The sequence below is a fragment of the Chaetodon trifascialis genome, chromosome 13 (assembly GCF_039877785.1).
Source record: "Chaetodon trifascialis isolate fChaTrf1 chromosome 13, fChaTrf1.hap1, whole genome shotgun sequence".
Taxonomy (NCBI): Eukaryota; Metazoa; Chordata; class Actinopteri; order Chaetodontiformes; family Chaetodontidae; genus Chaetodon; species Chaetodon trifascialis.
In genome coordinates, this window is record NC_092068.1 from 27,693,302 (window position 1) to 27,716,750 (window position 23,449).

General features: G+C 43.5%; 1 protein-coding gene across 2 annotated transcripts in view; it reads left to right on the forward strand.

Moving 5' to 3' along the window:
* The window catches only part of LOC139341288 (uncharacterized), a 209,831-nt gene that overhangs the window by 63,641 nt on the left and 122,741 nt on the right, over window positions 1-23,449 (forward strand). The window contains exon 5 of one of the 2 annotated variants that reach the window (XR_011602998.1): window positions 768-6,654. Coding sequence is in view for 1 of the 2 variants with exons in the window: in XM_070977720.1 (XP_070833821.1) it covers window positions 768-5,221 (4,454 nt within the window). In the remaining variant the exon portion in view is untranslated. Of the gene's footprint in view, window positions 1-767; window positions 9,269-23,449 lie in introns of those variants that run through there. The other variant, XM_070977720.1, reaches the window with a different exon arrangement.

Consider the following 23,449-nt stretch of genomic DNA (forward strand, 5'->3'; position numbering starts at 1 on the left):
CGGCGCAGCAGACCTGACTTTGCGCCACGCCATCGGCGGAGTCGAAAATAGAGCCCCCTGTGTTTTCTGAAAACATATCAGCTGCACATTCAAAACACTTTTATTCTCTCATCTTAAAGCTGAAAGTGAAGGAAAAGTTCGACAACTGCATTTAAAGTCGACCCTCTGCAGAAGCTAAATTTATTTTCACTTTTAGTATTGGAAGAGTAATAATTCATTTGTAGGCTTCTCTTCACAACCTAAAATATTTAACAAAACGGGTTTCTGGTGTTAGAGGAAGGCACATTACGGATGACTTTTAAAGTTATGAGTCATCTTAAAACCTTCACTCAGGAAATAATGGTCTGAATTATCTGCCACACTCGTGTATAGGTAGCTGAATGTCTGGCAGCATGTTGTGCTCCAAAATGAATATATAAAAATGGATATTACATGTTCGAATAAAACCCTTAATCTTACATTTTTTCCCGATTGCTACGAGAGCCACACATTCATCTCTGTGCTTATGTTTTTTCTTAAGTCCATCCTACACCCATAAATCACATTCAGATGTGTTAAAAGCAACAAAAGAGTAATGGTGAGGAGCCAGAACGCTGAATAAATGCATAAGGAGCTTACTGTATGCGGAATTTCAAAAATGAATGCTTTTCTTTTGCATGTGTCGTCCTTTCTCTGCAGTCAGGTTGGGCACATAATCCTGTTATGTTTTGCATGTAAATGTAACCAGTGTCAGATGTTGTAATCCTTTTTGCTCTTCCTCCATCTAGAGCCTCAAACTCCACTGATCCAGCCCTTCCTTCCCCTGGACCCTGCACTGGAAACCAGACTCCTGAGCAACACACAATGGGCGTACGGCCAAATGGACTCCAACAACACTGCAACTACTGCTGCTGAATCCTGCATCCTCAACAAGACCCAAATGGACTACAACGACCTGACAGGCGCAGCCATTACGCCCAGTGCCAACACTGACGACACAAATATCAACACTTCTACCAAAACCAGCCACTTTAACAACATCCCTTGGGCTCGTCATTATTTACACAACCCTGTTATTTCTAATAACATCCCAACTGCCACTGACACCACCGCTAATGGCTCCATTTTCAACAAAACCGCCATGGCCAGCCTCAGCAAGAAAACCAACACCACCGCCATCATTTCTAACACCAGCATCAACAGTAGCAGAGCAATGTGTGGACCAGTGGTATCCACAGACTTCCAGTCCGTCCTGGGCAGAGTCCGTCCCGTGTCCTTCTCGCTGCCCAAAAGGAGTTGTGTCCTCCTCCACCAAACAGCTGCCGTCTTCATCCAAGCTGGGCAAGGCTCTGGCTTGTCGGAGAAGCAAGACGGTGAGATGGTGCAAGAAAGAGCCAAAGATCTGGCGGAGAGAGTCGCTGATCAGCGGCTCAAATCTCCAGTATCTGCAGATGTGGACAGTGTCGGTGTGGATCACTGGGACACTGGAAACCAGTGCAGTGTGGACAGTAAAACTGCAACCCAGCATTCTGAGGATGGGGCCAATATGTCTACTGAGAGGGGAACTGAAAGAATCTCTGGGACTGGAGCCCAGATTTCTTTATGTAATCGCAATAGGATCAGAGTTGGGGACTCTGGTATCAGTGGGAATGGAGCCCAGCTCTCCTTATGTAATGACAATGGGACTGGAGCCCAAGTCAACAGTGAAAGTGGGGCTGAAGCTCATCTTTATTTAAACAGTGGGATACCAGATCATACCAGTTCTGAAAGTGTAAGCACAGTTGTGACTACAGATTTGGTACGAGGAGACAGCAGTGCTGAAACCCAGGACAATGTAGACAATCCGGAGTTAAACCAGACCCAAGAATTGAAAGATTTGATTTGTCCCGCTGATAGTCAGCATCAGAAATCAATTTCTGGTATTTTAAATGAGATCAAAGAGTCTTCAATCCAAACACAGCCCAAAGAATCAAGCTCCTCTCCATCAAACTGGGCCAAAGAACCAGCTTCTTTACCTCCAGGTCGTCCCAAAGAGCCGTTCTGTCGTGTCCTGAGCCGAGACGGTAGCAGGGTTCTTCTCTGGCCATCTGAGATGGTCAGCTACACCAGGACATCGCCCTCCATCTCCTACAGTGTCAACCCTCTACTGTACGACTTCAGAGCACATAACAGGGCAAAGGAAGGGGTTGAGGAAAAGAAAGGATGGCTGGAGGAAGGTAGGGAGCGAATAAAGCCGCCTGTGATCAAACAACCTGACTGCCAACAGAGGCAGGAAGTTATAGAGGGAGGAAGGGAAGGGAAGATAGATGAAAGGGAAGAAGAGGATGAAGGAGGACAGGAAGGAAATCCTGTGGAACTTGTAGCCCATTGTAGTGCCAGTGACGCAGTTCCAGACTGCAGCTGCCGTGATGAAAGCGCTTTAAAATTTGTTCCCGTTTCCACAGAATGCCACCTCGCACCGATGCTCAGCCTTCAAAAACCAGGGAGGCGGAGGAGGAGGAAGAGGAGGGGAGGGGTGAGGAGAGGAATGAGGAAGAGGGGGAGGAGGAAAAGAGGAGAAGAGACAGATAGAAAAGATTCAGAAAGGGGAAGAAGGCTAATAAATAGTCTTTCTGAGAATCAGATGTTTGAAGGGAGAGGAGAAGAGAGGTTGAAACGAGAGGGCACGGAGAAAGAGGAGAGGAGAGAATCTGGGCTATTAAGTAATCTTGCAGCACATCAGCTGGCAGGAGACAGAGAAAAGAGAACGAGGGCAGAAGAGAGATGGATAAGAGGAGATCAGACAGAGCGAGAGAGGGCAGGTAGAAATGACAAGAAGAGAGGAGAGCTATTAAGTAATCTTCCCGTGAATCGGTGTAATCGGTGTAACCAGCTGTGTCTGCAGGTGAAAAGGGAGGCCAGCCAGCATCAATCCCAGCAATCAGCCTCCGGGTGGGGCCAGGGGCTCGGAAAGCTCCTCTGCAGGGGTGCTGCATGTTACTCAGTGATTAGCCCCGTCCCTGGGTCTGTTATACAGATGCCATGCTGTCCTGCAATTACACCCGACCTGGCTCCGAATGACAGAGAGACGGGGGAGATGCACAAAAATACACAAGCAATGAAGGAGGAAGGGCGGAGAGATGAGGGGCAGAGGAATCTGAGGAAGACAGAGATAAGAGCTGTTCAGGATGCTAAAGAAAACATGTGTAACCTCATGATTAGCGGTGTTTCTTTTCCCTGTCGAGATGCAGCGTGCAAGCAAGAGATTTGTCTTGTTCCAACACCTCGCAAGGAAACAGCATGCAGACCAGCGATTAGCCTTGTCCCTGCTCCCTTTAGAGAAACAGCATGTAGTCAAAGACAAACAATACCTGCAGGACGCAGCAATCCAGCGTTAGGCTTAGCCCCACACTGCTCTGCACAACAGACGGAAACACAGCCGAGAGTTAGACCAGCCTGTGCAAATATGACCCTCCCTGGTGATGCTGTTTCAAAGGAAGTGATGTCGAAGACAGCGTCCAGCAAGAGGAAGAGGGAATCGCCGGAGGCTGGGGAAACACCGCGGAAAAAACGGAAAAGGGGAAGGAGACAAGCGAGGAGAGTCACCTGTGCTTTGAGACAGGAAAGAGCTTGTGTTGAGTTGACCAATAGCCTCGTCGTGGATAAGGCCTCTCTTATGCAGAACTCCACAAAGGCGCTTAAACTCAACAAGACGGGGACACTTTTGGACAACTGCCTCAGTTACAACACAGCTGAGAGTGATTCAGAGAAAAACACTGACTGCCACTTCCTTTGCAGGACTAAACACTGTGTGTGTCATAACATAAATAACAGTGAGTACACATTCAGTTGTAACACGACTGACAAACCGAATAAGTCCTGCTGCTGTGGTGACAGCAAAGGCAGCAACAGCCATTTTATCCGTGACTCCTCTGGAGGCGAGGACAAGAGGAAGAGCTGGACCGAGAAACCTTTCAGTGACAGTAATGCAGCAAGTCACCGCAGCCAGTGTAATGAGACACATAACAGGGATAAAAAACACATGACAACACATGACAATCTTACGCGTGACAAACACAATCCGAGCTTCAGCAAATATGAGGATCCTGCTCCTGCTTGTGTGCATGGTGACAATCTTACCTGTAACACCACGGACACAACTGTGGATTTACTCCAGAAAGACTCGAACGATACACTTCTTGACCACTGTCAACACAAGCAAAGAGAGGGTGAAAAAATGTCCATTGACTCTGATTCCAGTAACAATATGACTGATTTTAGTGGGAGAACTACAGCTTCAAAGTTTCACAGCGCAGATAAGAGCGTCGGCTGCCGTAACTGTAGAACCGAAGACACATGTGACAACCACATAAATAAGAAAAGTGGCCCCAGTGAGGAGGATAAAACCAAACAACAGTGTCACATTCAGCAGGAAAGCAACCTCTCTGATCCGGTAATTGATTTCAAAGCTCACAGCGGTATTGATCAAAGCATTGCAAACGGCTGTGATGATACTGACAGTGGTCAGAGTGATTACTTTGACAGTAATCGTGTCGCTGATTGTAATCACTGTGCGAGTGTTGTTGATAAGAGCAGCGCCACAAATGCAGCGGAAGCTGTCGCACTCCTGAGCGGTCGTACAGAGCAGAGAGAGGAGGGAAGAGATGCTGAGAGGGAGAGAAAGGAGGAGGAGCAGATGGAGAGCAAAAAGGTGAAGGAGAAGCAAGAGGAGTGGGAGAATGAGTGGGTGAGGAGAAAGGAGAGAGAAAAAGACGGCAGAGAGAGAAGGAAGGAGATAGATTTTGAACATCTGTACCCAGAGAAGAGGCCCTGTTTTCCTCGTGCCCTCCCTCCACATTGCATCCCTCTCCACGCTCCTCTCCTCCTCCCGCCTTCCCTCTCCTCTTCCTCCTCCTCTTTCTCCTTCCATCACACCATCATCCAGCATCACCTCTCCCTCCTCCCACCTCCCTCACACCTCCCTGTCCACTCATATCCTCATCTTCTCCCCTCTTTCTCCGCACATCTCTCGCCTCTCACTCTTAATCCAACTCCTGTTCCTCCACCACCACCTCCTCCTCCTCCTCCTCCTCCACCACCACCACCTCTGCCTCCATCTTTCTATGCCTCATCTCCCATCCCTCTCCTGGATGCCCCTGGTCTGTATCCCTTAGCAACGGCGTTTCACCCCTTGCAGAGTCACCACCCGTCTCTGTACCCTCCACCGCATCCTGCAATCCTACCCTTACAGATGTTGTTCTAAAAACCAAAAAAGAAGCAAAGGAATAGACTCATGAAAGGACCTTTAACACTTTCTGAGGAAAAGTCACGAGGTGAAGCAGCTTTCATGTGTCATTACCTGCACACTCGAAGCGAGAATGAAATGCGAGGGATGACAATATCAGGAACACTTAGGAAAACAAAACTAATCTTACTTAAAGCCAAACCTCCGACAACTTCATCACCCGTCTGTACACTTCAAGCACTGATTCTCACATCTGAAAAAATGATGGCTAATTATCTTCATCAGTCGCAGTCCTGCTCAAAATGAGCCTCAGGTGCGCAGCCAGCAGAATCGTGGTGGGGATACACAGCTGCGCTCGTTTCCCTCGGTAGAAATCAGTCGATGCTCCTGTTTTGCATTTTAAGCCACTGATTTGCTTGGTTTAAAGCATGTTGGAAATTTTAAACTATGGTTTATGACTTTAAAAGACGAATCCATCATAGTACACTCTCAGATATCTTCAATCTGTACTAATAAATGCAGGATTTTTTTTTCTTGTTCAAATTTACATTTATTTCCCCTGAGAGCTTCTACTTCAGTTGGTGATTTTCTTCTTTCCCTGAATGACTTTCAGTGTGACCGATGTGAGCACGTCACTCTCAGCTCAAGGTTATTAATGACCCAGATGACCTTTTAAGCTAGCCTCTGTTACGTTAGCCCAGATCAGGAAGTCCCAGTAGAGGGTTCAATCAGTTTTTCTAAACGGTTGAAACAAGATCCTGTCCGATCCATTTTGTTAGCATTCAGTAACAACATATGTTCCATTCTTGCATGATACCAGAGATATCAAGACTTTCTGACAGCTATGAGGCTAAAAGAACTACACAACTACGAGGCTAATGCCACAAAAGTTACATCTAAATAAAATCTGATATGTTCAGAAATAAATGCCTCCACTTCACTGAACCACTGCAAATATCTAATTCTGTCTTATTTTTTACTTATCTGGTGTGACTGCAGGGCTAGCCTTGTGTTCCCAGCCTGCAAAAAATATTATGAAAATTACTATAGGATACTACTGTATACTAATAGTGTGTAGTATGGAACTGGGATACAGCTTGAATTCTACTGCACACAGGCCTACTGGTGCTGTCACTAGTGTGTAAATGAAATTTCAGCCTCTTCTGCAGCGGATTTCTCTCTGTATGACTGTATGACACTGCAAAATGTTCCGTTTAGAAATAAGCTTTTGCTCTTTGATTTTGAGGGATTGACTCCAGCATGTGACCTTTACTCTTGACGTTTTAGACTGTTGATTTTCTACCACCTTGCCCAATTGCCGCTGGGCTAAAAATACCCTAACATGGCCGATAACTTTACATTTAGTGACTCATCTGGGAAAACAAAAGCCAAAACATACTGATTCAGCTGATCATGTGACACACCTGCATTCAATAAGGTCATGTCCCCAGGTGAGCAGTGATCACAAAACAACCTTTGTAATTTTATTAAAGCTCCAACCACCCGTTGTCATTCACTGGTTGTTTGCTGGAAGTTGGATAGGTCAGTTTTCCACAAGAAATTAACCCCACAAGTATCTCAGCATCTTCTCAATTCATATGATGGGGGATGAGGATTTAACCATCTAGGACATTCGCTTCAACCCAGGCAACATGAAGGAGATGGAGACGGAGACAAGGTGTCCAAAGTTAAATAACGATTTACTCGACTGACTAAGAAAATCCGAACACTAAAACAAGGTATGAGGACAATTATGCTAATAAAAACCACGTAAAACAATGTTAGGAGGACAAACCGAGACAGACCAAAGATCATTCATACCAATGGGTCACAGCTTGGACTCTCATATTTAAGTTTACTGCAGCTTGTTCAATGTATTAGTTGCATTTGGGATAAAGAAACCCTCGTCAATCTTTCGTTGCAAGGGGTATTTTCTATCCTAACAGCTCAATCTGAAGGAGGATGTGTGGTTTGTCATTGATTACACAAAACTAAAGATCGAGTGCAAGGTGCAAACACTTTACTGCAATAGAGGGAGTGGTTAATCTGTGTGCTAGACCCTGGTTTGAACAGTCCCACGATCCCACCCCCCTTCCCAGATCAAGTTCTGACCTAGAACAAGCAATAGGGTGGGCAGATGGGAGATACAGACATTTACTGCTATCAAGGAAAACCCATGTAAAAAAAAAAGAAGTAGCACAGAAATACATGGGGATAAAACCTTTGCAACAAGGAAAAGAAATAATTCCACAATGAGCAAAACCACCAGATCACAAAATGGGCTCTCACTGAGGGCAGGAGGAGGCAGTCTAGTAAAAATCTGGACTCAAACACTGAAGCAATCAGTCAACCCTCCAATCCTCACTCAGAGCCCCAAAGTATTAAATAACAGGGACAAAAGCAGCTCAAACAAATACTGCAAATTAACTTGCCACCAAGATGAGGGACAGTGTCTTGACAGCCTGAGGGTTGGCCTGGTATATATAGAGGAGCGCAAATGAGCTACACCTGGTCCCCGTTGGCAGCTGATCAGGCTCTCTTAAGGTGGACTGACCTTTAAAGTGGACCAGCTATACAAGTAAATCCATATGCAGGAAGTTCAAAGTGTTTCATCCCAGCTGCACTTTCCTATGAGAACAGCTCCTCAGGGTGGGTTTTTCCTCTCTAAAGCTGAGGGTTAGGACAAAGCCACATGTGAATAAGTGTAGATCTGCCCTGCTTTGTTCAAAATTTCACTCTCAACACCCCCTACTTTGTCCATTAAACGCAGCATAATTAAGAAAACGTGACTGCATCTTTTTAAATCCATCCAGAGAGCCGCTGTTGACAGCGTGATGCCCAGACTTTCAGAGGTATGAGTAACGATGAGGGCAGTGCAGAGTAACTCCCACACTTAGTAACACACTGTTTTTCTCAGACGTTTCGCTCCCTGCTCTGAAGTCGAACATCTGGCTGCGATGGCTTTGGGGCATAACTGGCAGCGCCTATCCACCTCAGTGACTACAGATTATTCTGGTGCAGACGGCAGTGACAAACAAACAAACAAAAACAAATAAAGATATACATGACAACTGAACCACAAGAAGCAGATTTTATGGGTGGATTGGAGGTTTTTCACTGAAAAATGTCTTGATCCCAGCAGACACACTGTTTGAGCATTACAGCTGCAGCCCAGTTGTTCCCAGAGGTCGTCAGTGGGTAACCACTTCTCCCCAGTGGATCTCCTGTATGTTGGGCATGTCGCCATGGTGACGGTATGGAGCCCAGGGTGACATAATTACACCTTTTGCTTCTTGAGGTGTTTATGAACAGGTAGCAACACGAAGCTCACGACTTCTTCGACTTACAGCGCAGAAAGAAGGCAGAATCATATTTAGCTAGTGTGACAGCACTCGTACAGAAACGTGTCCTCTCCCTGTAGCTCTGTATCACAAGGGGTTGAAACCATATGTTCTGTATGAACGATAGGTTTTATTTATAATTATGATTAAACTGTGTAAATTAGAGAAAAACAGAAGCTGTTATTAGATGTATTTTTGTAGAGAAACCTCAGTTGAATGAGGCACAGTTTTTGTATCATGCATTCTGATGCTATTTTAGCTAGTATTTAACCTCCACATATATTGGATTTGTCCTCTTGTTAAGCTGTTGTACATATGTTCTTTAATGTCCTGGTAATCAATTTAAAAGGCTCAGTTTCAGTTCCTCCAGAAAGCAGTTTTTCCAAGTTTTGTCAATGAAATGTCTTGAGATCCTGATAAACTAATATTTGACAAATTTTGTGTAATGGAATTTGAGCAGCCTCATATGCACAGATATTATCCCTCCTAATATAATAGATCTAGAAAACAAATTACTCTGAAAATGGAAATAAATCAGTAGACTTCATATCAGTGTGTCTTGTAGTCATTGTGTTTCTTTTAAAGACAAAAGAATCACCTGAGAACGACTTGCTTTCATAAAAAGTCCATTACCAGCAGACAAATGTATGAATTGATGCCTATTACCGCCACCGTCCTGTGATTTCCCCTGTGTGTCAAATAATAAAGCAAGAAAAGACAAAAAGAGTGCGGAACTCATTCAGAGAATATTTTCAAAGTGAAAAGAAGTGGATTTTAAACCTGGAAAAGAAAGACGCCAGAGAACCTACACACACTCCCTCAACTGATCGGATGCTTTGGGACTGAGACTGTGTGTGTGTGTGTGTGTGTGTGTGTGTGTGTGTGTGTGTGTGTGTGTGTGTGTGTGTGTGTGTGTGTGTGTCCAGAAGGCACTAAGACAGCTGGGATCATCATGTTCAATGACTAAAATAGCGTCAAAAGTCAACATGTTCAACACCTGGGGCTGTGTGAGTGTGTGTGTCTGACGTGTGCAATGTTTCCATCAGTGTGTAGGTGTGTGTGTGTGTGTTGGTGTGTGTGTAGATGTGTGTCTGCCAAGTCAAGTTCACTTTATTACAGAATCAACGGTTTTCAGTAATTCGCTTCAGTGACCTTTAAAAAACAACAAGAAACCTTCTGACATTAAAACCTGACTGTATGGAATTAGTTTTAAAAAGTGTGTGTGTGTGTGTGTGTGTGTGTGTGTGTGTGTGTGTGTGTGTGTGTGATCTTTCAGCACTGAACTCTTCTCTCTACTTACCGTCTTTTGGATCCTTTTTTCCTGCAAACACTTTCCAGAAAGCTTGATGGATGCGTCCACTCGGGCAGGCACTTCATGGTGAATGAGTTAATATAGACTCGGCGGTGCACCAGCAGCAGTGCATTATGGTTTCCTTCCTTCGCTTCGACCACAGAAACTACTCAAAAACATGTTAAGAAAACCTCAGCGGTGCTTTATTGTGCACTTCATCAGCAGCAAAGAGACAAAGCCTTTCAGAAACACGTCCGGTAATGAGCCGCTGTGCCTCCTGTCACTCTCTTTGGGCTTAACGAGAAACAAAATACGCTGAAACATTTATGATATTTTCACACAAAAATAACTTTAAAGTGATTTATGTACCAGAGGAGCTCGAAATAGACAGAAGGAGAAATATCTCATAAGAAGGTTGCTGGTGGCTTGTAAGATGTCAGAATTAAAAAGCTGCGTAATTTTAATAAACATAAAGGCAAATTTGTAAAAAAATTAAATTCAATGCTTATGTTCCAGCATTCAAATCTTAATGAGAATTCAATGCAAACAGATGCCCGAACAAAAGTCGTCCTTTGGTTTTATCCTGTTGCCTTGTGTGCACAGTCCTTGTCTTTGAGTGAGGAAGCGAATTCTCTGTTTGTGTTTAAACATATTTTATCTTTCAGTCTTCATTCGTTTTCAGTTGTTTTATTCAAGTCAACATCAGCGAGCTTTTGATTTTATCTTTGTTTTTTCTGACTTTAAGGACGTGTTCAGACAGATCCTCAGTCATTTCAATGGGACCGTTGCATTGGCTTGGAGGGAGTGCTGATGCAAAGGGCTCTGGCCAGAAAACCCAGCAAATCAGAATCAGAATCAGAATCAGAAAAAGCCTTATTGCCAAGTATGATTTTACACATACGAGGACTTTGCTTTGGTGAGGTTGGCGCATGACGTGCAAGAAAAGTGGAGCCGCTGTTTTTCCACTATTAGTGGAACGCGTGTTTTAGCGCATGCTAACAGTCCAGCACTGAGAGTTTGGGCCTGAATATCCCAAAACTGCCAGAGCTGTTTAAAGAGGCCATAACATGCTCATTTTCAGGTCATACTTTTATTTGAGGGGTCTACTCAAACATGCATGCATGTTGAAAAATACAATGCTTTTCTCATCGTGTACATTGCTGCAGCACCTTTTCCTCCTGTCTCTTTGGAAGAGCCCAGTCTGCTGTGATTGGTCAGCTTCGTTCTTCCACCTTCACCTTCATTTTTTATTCTGAATGTTTTTAAGTTTTCAAGTCAGAAAAACTACCCAGTTGTTGAATTTCCAGTCCACTTTACTCGTTTCAACAGAAAAAATACTTTTCTCATTATTATTCACCTTTTTTAATCACAAACAGCAGAATTTAGTTGTTAAATGATCGACTGCAGCATTTTATTTTATTTTATTTTTTGCTGCTCTTTTGCTTTGCTGGACTGAAGAAGAACAACTTCATGTCATTTTGTCTTGGACTTCAAGCTGTTCAGCCTCCTCAGACGGACACGTTCATGTGTTACAGCTTCAAAAAAACACAGAGACAAGCTGCGTGGGTACATTTACTCACTTTACTTAATTAGGGGTTTTTGTGAAATTTGGGAATATGTTCTTTCTACACTACATTTATCTGAGCACTAATTAATTAATGAATTCTTAAAATCAACCTTCCTGCTGCTCAACAACATGCACTTTTAGAGATTATCTGAAGAGTTTAGAGACCTTCTCAGCCAGTGAAGAAGCATATAATCCCTCCTTTGTTGGTTCATTTTATGTCCAGCTTTGGAGATTTTCATGCTTCATTATCATTTATTATTATTTTGGGTAGCACGGTGGCACAAGTGGTAACACTGTCGCCTCACAGCTAGAAGGTCCCCGGTTCAAATCCCGCTGTGGGTGCTGGTGGCGTGTCCTCCACCATGCCTTCAGTGCCTGCTGCTCGAGGAAAAAGGGCCTTTCTGTGTGGAGTTTGCATGTTCACCCCGTGTTCACCCGGGGTTTCCTCCGTAATAACCCCCACTAAAAACATGCAAGAAGACCACCACCTGACCAACGGTGACGAGAAGGATGGGTCCCCGGGCGCGGGCACCGGCATCGGCTGGCAGCTGGCAGCCCACCGCTCCTGGTCTGCCGCGGAGGATCGACAGACCGAGGACGGGTCAAATGCGGAAGCATGGCGAGTGCGTGTAGTGTGTGCAGCTATGTGTGATAAATAAAGTACATTTCTTCTTCATTTTCTCCAATTTTTAGCATTTAAAACTGTGACAAAGACCAGTTTTCACAATCAGCGCTTGTAGTTTTGATGCTGAAGCATACCTTACTGCTAATATTTGCCCACCGATAAAAACGTCAATACAGGACTTTTACTGGTGATGTAGTATCATTCCAGTGTGGTGTTACTACATTAACTTGGGGGAAGCGGTGGATCTGTGTGGTCCTCGAGGCATTACTGTGCACCATGGATGGCTGCTAATGGTTGTGTAGCACAGACGAATACTTCCTCTTGCAGGAAGTCAAGGCTCGGAAAGCCCAAAACCACAGGGAAGCAATGGAAAGCAATAACATTTGTTCTAACATTTTTGATCACTCCTGCTACTGTGCAGAAATGGGTCATGGCTGCCAGAGACGCATCAAACATGGTGTAGTCGTCTGAGTCAGTGGAATCTCTGATGGGCCTTTTTCACCACGCTGTCAACACCGCTCTCCCATTTCAAAGCTGACAATGTTTTACTGCTGAGGAACTAAAAAGTTTTTTAGCCTTTCCACTTTTCTTCTCATTTATGATGACTGATTGCATCTCACTTCTCGCCTGGAGTTTCTTTTTTGTTGTTGCGCCTGCTCAGGTGAAATAAAAGGTTATTTCAGATTGAATGCCTCTCCACTGTGCCTCCATCGCTGGCTATGTAAAGTGATTCATCATCGGTAATCAGCCCAACGACTGTGGCGTCGTCTGTGAGCTTGAGCAGTTTTACAGACTCATCCCGGGATAGAACACCGGTTGAGTGAGGATAATGTGGGGGGGTGGGGGGGCAGCCTCGAGCAGCTCCTGTGCTCAATAAGTGGCTGTTCTTGAGCTTCCCTCACCACCAATTTTCTTCTCCATAAGAAGTCGGACTCCCATTCAAATTCCAAGTTTCTGGGGGTGCGATTGATTTGACGTTGAGCCCTGCAGTCCAAAAAAGGAGAAATCGCTGGCAGGATCTTGATTTAGCCATGATCGACCAAAACCATTTGAATGAGGAAGTGTCTGAAACAACCAAGGAGGATGTCAGGGTGTTTTTCATCATGTTGATGTCTCTCCTTTACAGAAAAGGATTCTGGGTTTGCATGATCAGACACTTTCAGCAACATAACTAAAGACAGAAAGATCATTTGGGTTTATTATGCACATCTACGTCCATATATTCACGACATGGGACGTGGAGAGCAGTGTCACTCAGTAGTTTGTGGTTTGCTGCCACAGAGGAAATAAATTCCCAAAGACACAACTTGTGTCGCATTTTTACAGAAACAGACGGAAGAGCAAATCATACGTCAAGCAACAAGAACCACGTAATTAAATGAAAAGTGGTGACGGCTGACAGGAGCGAGTGTGAGCTGAACTTCATAAATGAGTTTCAGATGTAGGTTTTTCATGTTTCCCCGCGACCCCGAAAGGGATAAGCGGCATAGAAAATGGATGGATGGATGGATGGTTTTTCATGTTTCTCCCTCACAAGAGGAAAGCGGACATTCTCACGTAATTATTTATCATATTTTTCCAAAAAACATGTTGCAAACGAGGGAGTCAATCCTATAATCAGTCGTCATCTAACCGGGTAAATATGGTTTGTCATCCTCCCTGATCCATCAACACCAATCAAAATCAACTGCATTTAAGCTTGTTTGACATCTTTTCCTGAAGTCAGGCATCGTTTTCTGTAAGAGACTTCTGACACACATCATTATTTCAAAATCTTATTTATTTAGCATCAAGCTGTTTCTGACAATCTTTTTTGTTTTCTAATAAACAGACAATCACACTTTGATCACATTACAGACGTAACTGTGACAGTTCGGACTCAACAGCATTAAGCTCAAACATCAAGACCTGCATCGGGTTTTACCTGTGAAACAGACGCTCCGTTGTTTCTGCTGCTCTCTCACAGCCATGAAATGAAGATCTCACAGACTGTCACGCCATGAAATGAAGAGCTTGTGTTTTAATCATAGTTCAGCAATGAAATGCTGATGCACTTCCTGGCTGTGGGTGCTGAGCTGCTGCCAGCATCACACCGGCCCAAACAGAGGAGTGATTACAGTTCAGGAGCCGAGTGGATGAACTGGCCAGAGCTGAGAGCTGCACGCCGGTTCGGCGAGGCTCCAACATCAGCCTGAACGACTCCACCCGACGTGATGTTAATGTGCTGATTGTCAGCCTCTTAAGTGGCTTGACTTTGTAATATAGAATTAAGAAACATACTCGCTGCTTTCATCCTGCAGTCTAAGTATCTCAGTCACTGTTGTGGCTCTGAAGTGCTGCTGCTGGCAGCGATGTTCAGCTGTTTCTGCCGCACTGAGAGCTTGGTTTGTGTTAACTATGAAACCTGGACATTTGTTATTTTAGCGTCACTCTTATTGGTGCTTTTAGACTTCTGATGACTTTTTCCTCCTCATGTATAGCTGAGACTTGGGGAATGCAGCACTTAGTAAAAAATCCACAATTTAAGTAGATTCTTTAGTGAACAGCTGTCATTTTTGGGTTAGGCCTGACTCAATACCCAGCCGACAGTTGGAGACATTACACTGAGATAATACTGTCTGTCCGTGTGACTGTTACATATAAAAAAGGGTAATGGTTAATGGTACGACACCTGATCTTCAAAGAGATTTTGCATAGCTGTTTTCCTTCACAGTCTGTAATGATATGAGTGTAATAATTCATGGAATTATTAACTTTCTGTTCTCAGACCGATATTAGCCCTGCTTGGAAAAATGCAGCCTCCTCATTCATTTCAAAGTGAATTCTGCTTTGACACAGTGGGGGTCCCAATGCTGAGGAATAATTAAGAGCTGCCCAGGATCAACCTTTAAAGGCTCTCCGTTACTGTTTCTCTGACTGGAATTCCTGGATTATATTCCTTCTTCTCACCTGTAACAAAAGCTCTTTTGAGGTTGTCTTCACGTGAGTTTTCTGCCGTTTCAAGTTTAGAGAAGGCATGGGAACCTTTTTTCTATCAATGACCTTTCTTGCCACTGCAGCAACGAGGCTCTCCTTCACGATTTGTCCTTTTGAAGGTTCAGCTCCTTCGCTGTTATCTCGCTCAGCACAAACCTGCCTGTAGAACACCGTCTCTGTGTGAATGTGGTCTGTGAAAGCTGCTGTGGAGCATCCAAACTCCACTGAAGAGCGTCAACTTCATCCAAGAGCATTTGTCCTGCAGGTGGAGGCAGATGGCCGCCCACCCAGAGTCTGGTTCTGCTCGAGGTTTCTGCCTGTTAAAAGGAAGTTTTTCCTCGCCGCTGTCGCCAAGTGCTTGCTCATGGGGGAATTGTTGGTCCTCTGTAGATAAAGAGTTTGGTCTGTAGCAGCTCTGTATGGAAAGAGTCCTGAGACAACTTCTGTTGTGATTTGGCGCTACAGTATACAAATAAAATTGAATTGAATTGAATTGAAGCTCATCCAGTTCAGCATGTTTCAAGCTGTGATGACTCTTAAGATTTGTGAGCTCGTCCCCAGACACTAACTTAAAAGATTTGCCTTTTCCTTTAACAACAAAAAAAAGTCCCTTTCTCTTCAAAAACATGACAATCAGCATCTGCTCTTGTTTTCTTGACCGTTGCTGTGATGCTTTGACAGCAACTGCTACTCGCATGCTGTGTTCAAGGACCACTCAGAGGGACATTTTAGTCTACTATTTTTTGTCAGTTTCTTTCAATTTTTCTGTATTTCAGAGTTCTTTTTTGTATTCATGAAATGCCTCGTTGGTTGGAAGTTCCCCACCCTTATTTAAGAGGGACATGTATTTTCAGTAGTTAGTTTAAAGAATTTCATGACACACATGTACAACAGAATACAGAGTAGTTAAAAATAGCTCCATACTGATCAGCTACAACATCATTTTGCCATTTTCCACGTTACTGATTCTATGCTCGTGTACTTTTACTTTTAATTCCATGATTTTTACAGAGTGAGTATTTTATCGTGTTGCTAATTTGTCCTAGAGTAAGTAAACAATGTTAATTCTCCCTCCAACTCTGCTGGGAAATGATCAATAATCAATAAAACAGTTAACTGACCAAAGAAAAGACTTCAGCATGAATTCAAACACAACTGTCCATTTCGAAATGAAAAATGCTGAAATTTCCTTTTGTACAGTTACTGTCATGTCGTTTTGCCCCTGTAGCCTCAGCCCCCTTCTCAGGAAGTGGCCAGCCTTCAGTGATATGAGAAATGACTCTTTGTAGAATAAAACACTCAACCTACGAATGATGTTGAATTTGATCTGTATGTATTTTGTAAATAATATCCATTTCACAGTGTTTCTTTTCAGCCTTAACGTCACTTAATGGTCTGTGGCTTTAACCATTTAAGTGCCAAACTGAAGGAGAACAGGCAGAAAACCTTCTCTGTATATCAAACAGGACACACACACACAGACACACACATCCACATTGAGGCTATTTTGGCAGGCAGCCCCTCTTAAAGCCATAATCCATAGTGATTGAACTGTGACATCCGAGCTAAAGCTTTACAGATGACAGTGCTGAGCTCTGTCTCTCATTTAACTGCTGTTCATTCATCAGCCTTTTCCCCTTCAGACGACCACGACAGCAACCAAAAAACAGGAGAAAGACTTCAGGGTGAAATCAGACTTCTCACCTTAAAGTGGAAAGAGATCTTCCAGTCAGGAATAGATTTGCGAATGCTGACCGTGCTCTGCAGAAACATCAGTGAGTGTGACATCTGTTAATGATGACTTATAAAATGGATACCACTTGTCCTCAGCTCTGATTGGCTGAGCTGAAGCCATTGTTAAACACCCAATAAACGCACACCTGTGACCGCATAAATGTTCATTTAAATGTTAATACGCCAAAGGAGGATCAGCGCCCGCACTGGGATCGGAGCGAAATTGCTTGAGTGAAGGTTTCACTTATTACAGAGGAACAAGAGCAGAGTTTCATTTATTGAGCATTTCTGTGTCACAGCCTGTTTTGTTAAAGAAATAAAAAAAAGCTCAGCTCGAGCTTTCATTGCTTCAAGCGTCATCGTACTAACAGTGAAAGGATGGACTGTGGATGCAGTAACAGCAGGGTCAGTATAGATATAGATTTTTACGGCTGCTGCTTTTGGTTGCTTTGCAAAATTAAAAATTTGTGCGATATGGGTGTCAGGAGCTCATGCAATCACTTCACGAGTCCACAAAGCCAGTCCTGTTTCCAGCATCTGTGGTGCAGCTCTGCAAAGTGTCAGCTGTTGACGTCGCTGATTAGAGGTTTCACTCTCTGGACTCTCGGCTGTGGGGGAGAACTGTGCACCACCTCCTCCTCAATTACATCAAAACACAGAGGCGAGGAGGAGAGCAGGAGGGAGATGTGGGGGAAGAAAAAAGAAGCGAGGAGACCGGAGGAGCAGAAAATTAAAGAGTAAGCCACGAGAGGCCACAGTGATTTCAGCAGAAAAGTCTTTGTCTTTTAAAAATCCTGTAGCTGATTTAACATCAGAGTAAAGTGAGCTGCCGAGTGGCTTATTGCTTCTTTCATAAAACTGTCTTAACGTCAGTGCAATGCAGTATTAGAAATGATAGAGCTGGAAGCTGCATTTCTTCATAGAAATGCCAGTTTTGCTATTGTTGACTATAACAGCAGTGGCAGACAGAGGTGAAGAAGTGCAGCACGGTGTGAATATTGAATGCATGAAAAATGAGAGAAATATGTTTCCCCCGACATGAAAATCGTACATGAAGCAGTGCATACAGTCCGAGGTCTGACAGTGAAATTGCAAAGTGCAAAGTCGGAGAGTGGAGGCTGAGCTGGTGGATCAAAGTGTGTATTTACCTTCAACTCCTGACCTGACTTAAATCCCAACTCATGCCAAGGTTTCCACTGTCAGGCAAGTTTTCATTTCAAATCAAAGGTTAAACTCGTACAACTCCATCGAGTCGCTTCCTCCTCCTCAAGGCGGCATTTAGTTGTCTAACTTCATCAGGGCAGACTCTACCTGCTCAGGAGGCTGAGGTCTTTTGGGGTGGGGGGGGGTGGGGGGGGGGGCACTCCTGAAGACCTTCTATGACTCTGTTGTGGCCTCTGCCTTGTTCTATGGTGTAGTCTGCTGGGGGAGCAGCATCACAGCAGCTGACAGGAAGAGGCGGGACAAACTCATCAGGAAGGCCAGCTCTGTCCTGGGATGTCCTCTGGAACAGGTGGAGGAGGTGGGGGAGAGGAGGATGACAGCCAAGCTGTCCTCCATGACAGACAATGACTCCCACCCCCTCCAACACACACTCACTGCACTGAGGAGCTCCATCAGTGACAGGATGCTGCATCCAAAGTGTGTGAAGGAGCGTCGCAGGTCTTTCCTTCCTGCAGCCGTCAGACTGCACAACGAAAACTGCTCCAAGTAATCTACAAATTATCTGTAAATCATCTGGACACTAATTGGTGCAATAATCTGTGCTATCCATCCTGTACGTACATAACAGTCTGCCTATACAATTTATAATTTAAGATAATGTTCATTTTTATTACACTCTTTTCTATATACTTATTGTTTTTACTTATGTATTTAACTAATCTATCTTTTACTGATGCTGCTGTAAATTGGAATTTCCCGTTGCGGGATTAATAAAGGTATATTGAATTGAATTGAATTGAATTGAATTGAATTGAACTGAATTGAATTGAATTGAATTGAATTGAATTGAATCCGAGGATGCTCGACGTGCTGAAAATTAATGAATAAACATCGGCTCAACTTGTATTGTTGCAAATACAGGAAACTAGTGCCTGCAGTTTGAAAAGGAAGGAATTTAATGATTTAGTCATTTCATTCACCTCCTTCAATGTGAGGATTTGCTGTTTTATGTCGCTGTTAACTGAATATCTTTGGGTTTGGACTGTCGGTCAAACAACTAGCAGTTTGAAGACACCACCTTGGGTTTTGGGAAATTGTGATGGGCTTTTTTCTCCATTTTCTGATATTAAAATGAAAATAATGTCAGCTGCAGCTCAACATGATTAACGTCCACACATCTGCACCACATTGGAGTCCAATTCTTTAAAAACCCTAGTAAGTCAAACCAGGCCAGACCTGCGATAACAATCATGGTGCAACATACAATGAAAAGAGCTCCTCCATGGTCGACAGATTACCTGAAGAAAGAGACGTCATGGTACCGACTGCACCGACAAATGATCTCTGAGATCTGCAGTGCAAGAACAACCACAGAGGAAGCCGAGGAAATACACTAATATAAGGAACAATATAAGGATACAATATAAGGAAAAGACAGAGATGTAAATGTCTGTATTAAATGTAACACAAAAAACAGTGGATGGAAGTTTGGACCATGAAAACTGTGCAAACAGTTTGTCCAGATGTCCAGAAAACAGCCACTGAACAGATCTGATGTTGAGATTATGGTGCCAAATAAAGCTGATGGGGCTATTTGTTGTCACTGTTGACCACATCACTGGGAACACTGGTATCATTACTGTGGCTGCTTGGTGGAATCATGAAGTATAACTGCAGATAAAATCTTTGTCCCACAGTTTGATTCATCTCGTTCGTCGTGCCATAAAAACAGCTCACATACTTACTAACTATGGTGTATATGTACATTATGTACTGCATATTTCTACTGCATTCTTCTACTACCAGTAGTTTAATATTATTAATAAGAATATTATATAATGATAATAATTGTATAAATGTATATGTATAAATGTACTATCGCCATGCTTATTATTTTTGCTAGTATTGGTATTATGGTATTAGTATTAGCGGCTGTAGTATTCTAGTATTCTGTTCCTTGATGCAGAATGTAGCACAACAGATATGTTGATATCCTATATCGACTGTTGCTACTGCAGAATACACATACTTTACATATTTAAGTTTACATATTTTAGATTCTCTAGTGTACATATTTTCACATCTTCTCAAAGATATTTATTATTTCCCTTTTCAAGTTTATTACTGCTGTAGAATGGGATCAATAAAGTACTCTGATTCACCGTCCTGCTGCCCCGAAAACATAGGAGGATGAAATGCGGATTAATCCACCCCTGAAAATAGGTCCCAGCAAGTGCTCTATTTCTTTTTTGAGTTTGAGAGTCAGAAACAGGGAAAGAAGTCAGGAAGGACAAACACATGGTTGGTTTTAGTCCTGTTGACAGTGAGGAAAATCTAGAATAGCTCCAGCCTCATCCTTTAAATAACAAGTGAAGGTGGAGTATGACTCGTTAACAGGTGTGTTTTAATTGTTCTACCTTAGTTTGAATATAAAGAAACCAGCACTTCAGTTTATATAGCTGTTAAAAAAATCGGTACAAAACTAAACCAAAATGAAATTTGCCCTTTGACTAAACGAGCCTGCAGCTGTGCAGGTAGACCATTTTAGCTCTGCAGTCCAGACTCTTTGGGCTCTTTAGAGTCTGGACTCTGTGTTTATTTCTGGTTGCATTCCAGCTCGTGGTGTCTGTCAGTCTGGCAGCAGGAAAAAAAAGATTTATCTGGTAATTTGCAGCAGCGTCTAACACGATTCAGCCAATCAGAGCTGAGAGCCACAACTAACCACTATATCAGAGGGAGTTAATGGCACGCGGAAGATGGAAGTACAGAGTAGTACGAGGCATGAAGAGAGGAGAAGACATTACATTAAGAGGAGGAGGAGGAGGAGGAGGAGGAGGAGGAGGGCAGTGTGACAAGGAGAAGAAGGAGCTGGGGAGAGAAAAAATGGCAAAGATGGAAGGAGGAAAGAGAAAGAGGAGGAGGAGGAGACGGAGCGTGAGATGTTCTGCTGTCTCCACCAGCAGATGCTGAGGGTCCAACAGCAACACAGCAAAACTCTCCCAGTCCACTGCCAGATAAATAGCTTTACACACACACACACACACACACACACACACACACACACACACACACAACTAAATAAATAGCTTTATACTCAGCAACAGCCAAAGTGGGTCAGACATCAAAGTAGCCACTCGAAAAGCTGCTGGAGCTGTCGACACACACAAACACACAGGCGAGCGCACACTTGCTTACTCCAAATTGCTACTTGAACTGTCTACACACTCACACACACATTTGGAGAAACACACTCGTGCTTACTGCAAATTGCCACACTCTTCTTTCCCTTCGCTCCTCTCCTGCTTCTTTCTTTTCTCTTCACACACACACACACACACACACACACACACACACACACACACACACACACACACACACACACACGCACACACACGCACACACACCCTCTTGCATCCTGTAAATTGCAGCGAGCGGGTGCCATGGCTGACCAAATAACAGCAATCAGGAAGTCTGAGTGCTGAGGGACAAAGGCTGCTCGCCACTTTAGATACATACACACACTCTGTCACACACCTACAGCAGAAGGGCCATTTTCAGAGAACAGGCCAATAGGAGGTCAAACAACAGGAGGTGCAGCGCCAACCTGAAGTTTGTCCGAAGCTCTCATACTCCTAAAAATTAACATATTTGTATCGACGGTAAACCGAACGCCTGCGTTGGGTCAAATCTGCGGCTCTATCAAAGCTTTTAGCCTCTTTTCGCTCGTCGTTTGCACTTTCAGGCACGTTCACCGCACAGTTCGGCCCCAGCGCTCTCGTCAACCTCATTTCCAGCCGCAGCAGGCGGCCGTTTTCTTCAAACGAGCTTAAATCAACCCTTTGCACGCTACCCGGACGGCACCACACGGCAAACGCACACAGTTAGAGCAACATCGAGCAGCTAAAGAGCCAGATATTTTCTTCAGGGAACTCCAGGCAGATGATAGTGTCGCTCTGTGTCTGCTGGATGTGTAACCAGACCGTTAACATGCATCAAATCAACATACAAATCCAATAGAATGTCAGCAGGACATTGTGTCTATAAGGTTTAAGGCTGTAAAGGTTGCTTTACTGTAGCATATTGTTCACAGGGTTTTTTTTACTCTTGATTAACCTGCCGATGACTTTTGTCATTTTTATTAAAAATCACAGTTTAGTCAAATACAAGGCGTCACCCTCCAAAATACTTGTTTTTTCCCACCAACAGTCCAAAATTCAAGTGTGTTCAGTTTATTGTCACAAAGAAAAAGCAGAAAATCCTCACGATGACGAAGCTGGAATTGTGTTTTTGTTTGAGAAATGAATCAAATGATTAATTATCAGAATGGCTGTTGAAAATTGACTAATTGACAGATCGTTTCAGCAGCACTTTTACTCCACTTCCTCATCCTGTTCCTTTTAATCAGTACTGATTATGGAGACAGGAACAGGTCAGCTCATCCCTGCTCGTGTTACTGTGCCGAGCTCCGGCTGTGAATCGTTGGCTGGTTTGAGGTCAGAACATCAGAGCGCCAGAGATCCTCTGGCTTCTTCTCCTAAACTTCAAATGTGATGATTACAGCGGTGTGAGAGTGTGCGCTTATTACTGAAAGACCTTTGGCTGCAAATGAATGAAATAACTGAGTAATAATATCATCACTAATGTGTCTAATAGTGACAACAAAACTACTCATGGCTTCTACTAAGCGTCATGACTGAGCTCAAGAAATAGACCTTATTCGACTAATTAAAAGCATTAAAGATAAGAGAGAGCTTTATTTCTGTTATGAGGGAAGTATAGAAATATCAAATATCAAACATCAAAGATATCTATTTGATCAACTTTAACAACGTGATGTGGAAATCTGAAGCCTGAGAACGGACTTTTCAGTACAGTGGGAGACATCTTGTGTCCAACAGCTAAACTTTGGAAATGAAAAACAATTACATATTCATGGAAGCCAGAATTTTCAGTGAGGAAGAACTAGATGTCATTTTAAGGACTTTAACAAGATAACTGAATTTTTTGGTGTGTGGAGAAACCATATCAGACACCAATTATTAGTCAATGCAGAGTATTTTGCGTCCATCTTAAATCGTGTCTGGAGGGGATCTTTAAGAACTTCTGTTTTCAGTGAAGTCAAACTTCTCTTTGAGTGCGTCTGCAGTACGTTTGTGAACTTAGCTCTTGCAAGTGCAGGCAGCCCATAACACAAACAGGCAGTGATTTATTGTAGCAGACATCCAGTGTTTTCATTGTCAGGAGGTTGCTAATGGAAGCCAGTTGAAGAGTGAAAGAAACACTGTGCTGCTTTGAGTGTAGGAACTGTAGCGAGGAGGAGGAGCGCTGTGGGAGGGCTGTTCTTTCTGTCGCCAGGCTCCTCCACAGGATCTGGACTCACCTCCCATTCAACTGGCTGACAGCCTCACACTCTCTTAATTGTGTTATGCAAAATGAAGGATATGTTTTATTTTGTTTTTTAATCCTTTAATCTCATTTTCAGTGGGATGTTGGCCCTCTGCATGGGTGGATTTGTAGGTGGGTAAGTACAAAATAACAGACTGGAGTG